Genomic DNA, 4713 nt, shown 5'->3' on the forward strand with positions numbered 1-4713 from the left:
GTTTTGAAGGGTCAGGGGTGGGAGGTTGGGGCAACCTGAGGGTTTTGAAGGGTCAGGGGTGGGAGGTTGGGGGAACAGGTGGTGGGTAATGGAGAGGGCACGTTTTGCATGGAGCACTGGGTGTTGTGCAAAAAGAATGAATACTGTTACGCTGAAAAAATAAATAAAATGAGAAAAAAAAAAAACCCAATTATTTTAAACCCAGTATTTTAAAGTATAAATGTGGGTTGGTGTTATTTCCAAAAGTCTTTCCATTATCGTTCTGTACTATATGAAGGACTATTTCCGTTCTTAGAATTTTAGTAGTTATAATTAGCTATCTATATCCCAGAGGATATAGTGGAATTCTTGGATATGTCATTAAAGTCTCTGAAATTTTGTGTACAAAAGAAATACTTTTACTAGTTAACACATATTAAAATTTGATTAAAATGACAGGTGATGCATATGTAACTTCTAGGAAAAAAGTAAAGCACCAGTGAATATTTAATTTATGGGGTCCTGATTTACAGTATGTATGCAGGCTTCCTTTCCAATTCATTCACTCTGCCTGACCAGTATCTTCCTTTATCTTCTGAGTCTTACAAGGGGCAGTTGTAGTTGAGAACATGGGGAAAGGACAAGCCAGTAGGGCGTACCCAACCTATATTTAGCTATGTTCCAGCATCGAAACTTTCTGGACTCAGAAATACCTTCAGAAATGTCCTTTGAGATCCATTTGTTTTAAAAAGATCACCTTCCAAGATGTGAATGGTCCTCTGAAAGAATGAACCTTACTTACAAATTGAGTGCCTGTCTTTTAAGGGATATAATCATATTTGGCTCAGTGTTTCAGGAATGGGAGTTTGGTCTGGGGTAGTCTATTAACGCAGGGCAGGAAGCAGGCTGAACAGCATGGTGAACCTGGATGATGGGAAGACGGAGGTGGGAATAATCCAGGAAGGAAATTGGCTCAGAAAAGAGAGGCTATTACTGACAAACACAAAGCTTGCTCTTTTTTTTTTTTTTTTTTGGAGCTTGGTACACAGTTATGTTTATTAAGTGTTAACCATTCTATCACTATTATCATTGCCATCATTACTTTTGTAAACATAAAAATATTACCAGGAAACAAACTGAGGGAAAGGAGGGAAGTGGGAGGGATGGGGTGACTGGGAAAGAACCAAGATGCCCTTCAACGGATGAATGGATAAGGAAGATGTGGTCCATATACACAATGGAGTATTATGCCTCCATCAGAAGGGATGAATACCCAACTTTTGTAGCAACATGGACGGGACTGGAAGAAATTATGCTGAGTGAAATAAGTCAAGCAGAGAGAGTCAAGTATCATATGGTCTCACTTATTTGTGGAGCATAACAAATAACATGGAGGACATGGGGAGATGGAGAGGAGAGGGAGTTGAGGGAAACTGGAAGGGGAGATGAGCCATGAGAGACTATGGACTCTGAAAAACAACCAGAGGGTTATGAAGGGGCGGCGGGGGGTGGGGTGGGGTGGGGTGGGAGGTTGAGGAACCAGGTGGTGGGTAATAGGGAGGGCACGTACTGCATGGAGCACTGGGTGTGATGCCAAAACAAAGAACACTGTTATGCTGTAAATAAACAAATAATAAAAAAAAAGTGCCAATACACTCATTCTAATCACAGAGACCTGATTATTGTCAGATCTCTCTTCTTAGCACATTTGAAAAAGGATTTGTTCCCTTTTTGTAGATATCCCAAAAGCTTGCTCTTTTAAACTTTGCTTTCTTACTGGAAATTGTGGCTGACACGTTATTCCTACCTCTTCTATCCAAGAAGAAAGGACAGAGGGGAGAAGGGATGATGGCCAAAGGGAAACATACACAGGTGCAGTCTTCTTCCTTCATGATCTTCCTTTCAAAGCAAGATCTATTGTATGAGACATCAAAAAGTCACACCCTCCCTTTTAAAAAGATTTATTTATTTATTTTAGAGAGAGAAAGTGGGGTGGAGGGGCAGAGGGAGAGGGAGAGAGTATTAAGCAGCCCCGCAATGAGCATGGAACCTGACATGGGGCTCAAACTCATGACCCTGAGATCATTAACCCAGTCAAAACCAAGAATTGAATTCCCAAAGGACTGGGCTACTCAGGCACCCCACACACCCTCCTTTTTTAAAAAAAAGCTTGATCCAGATGGCATTGGGCCCCAGGCTCAGTGGGGAGTCTGCTTGAGATTCTATCTCACCCTCTGCCCCTCCCCCACTCACTCTCTCTTCCTAAAATAAATAAATAAGTCTTTGAAAAAAAAACAAAACTTGATCCAGAATGAACTTGACCTTGAAACTTTGGAGAGCTCTGTTTTGGGGTACTTCTTTATCTCTCTGGAGTGACTTGCTAGTCATTAGAATATTTTTGTGCCAGCCCTCAAATTTCATTTCCTGGCTCCAAAAATATCTATATTTGGAAAATTTTTATCTAGAGCTTTCAAAACATTTAGGTACTAAAAAAATATTAACCTATAATCCCACTGCAAAAAGATAACCTTTGTTATGCTAGTGACTTCTTGGAACACCCCTTTCTATCAGACTAGATTTCCTCAAATTATTCCCCTAAAATTTCCAGCACACTTGATTTATGGTTTTGTATCGGTATTTTGATTTTTTTAATGAAAGAACTCAGAGGATGAATCATGTACTTAGTACAAAATTGGCACACAGTAGGCACACATAAATATCAACTCTGTTTCCCCTAGAATAATAGAAAGGAGTATTCTTAAGTTAAAGAAATAAAATATTATGGAAATTATATATTAATTTAATTTATCACATCCTATCATGATCATTCAGTATTTGTCATGATCTCCACAATGTGGTGTGGTAGAAAGAGGATGGGTATTGGAGTCAAACTTACCTGGTTTGTGGAAACTATTTACATTCTGACTCACACTTTCACAATCCTACCTCAACGAACTGTTGTGAAGAACAGTGATGAACCTTGTAGATACTCAGTACATGTTTGTGTTCTTATCCCTTTACCTTGTGCCATAGAACACAAGGGGAGTGTTACTTGGCTCTAGAACATGAATCATATCCTTTAGTCCACTCTGGCTAATAATCTGGTTTTAGAGGTGAGGAAAGGGGAATGGTGTCTGCCCTTAGTGAAGGATGCTTCATTGGGATCAAGAGAGAGAGTGAGATAGAAGATCTCATTCTAGAGCCAAGTAAAGGAGTGGAACTCTCCTTTTCATTACATCCCTAACCCAGAGTTAGTGATAATCTTCCCTTAAAAATCAGTCAGAATGGTGGACTCACTGAAATAATGAAGGGCAGGGATTGATTGGAATACCTGGATCAGGCATCACTGTCATGGTAAGAGGAACATTTTTCCATTAGCAAATAGTTTACCCAAGGCCTCCTTCATGTCTCTGTTCCTCAAGCTGTAGATGAATGGGTTTAACATGGGGATAATCACCATGTAGAGAATGGCAGCCCTACTCTCACTCTCTGCAGAGTGAGTTGATGGAGGAAGTAAATAAACACCCATCAGAGACCCGTAGAAGAGCAGGACCACTGTGAGATGGGAGCCACAGGTAGAGAAGGCTTTCCATTGCCCTCTAGGAGATGAGATGCCAAACACAGCCCAGGAAATGCGGCCATAGGAGAGGACAATCAACATGAGGGGAGCAGTGAGGAACATTAGGCCCATGATGATGATCATTAGCTCGTTAATGTGAGTGTCTGAGCACGCAAGCTTCAGCAGAGCACTGGGATCACAGTAAAAGTAAGGGATGGCCTTGTGGGCACAGAAGGCCACACGGGTCAGCAGCAGTGTGTGCATCAGTGCAGGGCAGTTGGTTAGCATCCAGCACATGACCAGCATTAGTACACAGAGCTGGGGACTCATAGCTGTGCTGTAATGGAGTGGCTGGCAGATGGCCACATAGCGGTCATATGCCATCACAGCCAGCAGGCAGTTGTCGAGGCCACCAAACATAAGGAGGAAATAGAGCTGTGCAAGGCATCCAGAATAGGAGATGGTCCGACTCTGGGTATGAATGTTGGCCAGCATTTTGGGGACTGAAGCAGAAGTGAAACAGGCATCAGTTAATGATAGGTTGGCCAGGAAAAAGTACATGGGAGTATGAAGGTGTGGGTTAGAGCTTATGGCCAGGATGATGAGTAGGTTCCCTGTCATGGTGACCAGGTACATGCCCAGGAAGATGCCAAATAGGAGCCGTTGCTCCTCTGGCTTCTCAGAGAGTCCCAGAAGGAGGAAGTCTGAAACAGCTGTTTGATTCACTTGGCTTGGTTTTCCCATCCTTTGTAGTTCTTATTATCTGTTCAGATAAAACCCTTTCATATATTAGTATTTAATTACTAGATCAGTCACAGATGTGTATCTGTGTAGCCAGAACTATACTGGGGGAGGGGGGGGAGGGAATACATGGACCTTGCCAATGAGAATATTGAATCTCACTGGAGATGAAAGAAAACACCCAGGGAACAAGGGAAGGCAAGACAATACACATACAAATGCAAATTATGCTTTTTTTGTTACAGTAGGGTCTAGAGAAGAGATCATTTTGGCCAGAGAAGTCAGTATGGGCTATAGCAGGAGGTAAGAATTGAGCATATCCTTGAAGGCAAGATTGGAAAAGTCATTTATGTTTACCAGTTGAAAAGGAAATAGATGATTTCCATTGCTGCCTCTCCCCCAACACACACACACACACACACACACACACACGC

The 4713-nt window shown here is 41.9% G+C and overlaps 1 protein-coding gene across 1 annotated transcript; it reads right to left on the reverse strand.

The window, feature by feature from the left end:
• Positions 1-3328: 3328 nt before the first annotated feature.
• On the reverse strand, positions 3329-4324 carry LOC123952534 (olfactory receptor 1N2). The gene has a single exon (XM_046021814.1). It carries the CDS (start codon positions 4280-4282, stop codon positions 3329-3331), a length of 954 nt encoding a protein of 317 aa, XP_045877770.1. The 5' UTR covers positions 4283-4324.
• Between the last annotated feature and the right edge of the window lie 389 nt (positions 4325-4713).

Source organism: Meles meles, chromosome 11 (assembly GCF_922984935.1).
Source record: "Meles meles chromosome 11, mMelMel3.1 paternal haplotype, whole genome shotgun sequence".
In the NCBI taxonomy this organism is placed as follows: domain Eukaryota; kingdom Metazoa; phylum Chordata; class Mammalia; order Carnivora; family Mustelidae; genus Meles; species Meles meles.

Bases quoted from the DNA above. Each gene is read 5' to 3' on its own strand.
- LOC123952534 (XM_046021814.1), bottom strand. From the start codon at position 4,282: ATGGGAAAACCAAGCCAAGTGAATCAAACAGCTGTTTCAGACTTCCTC.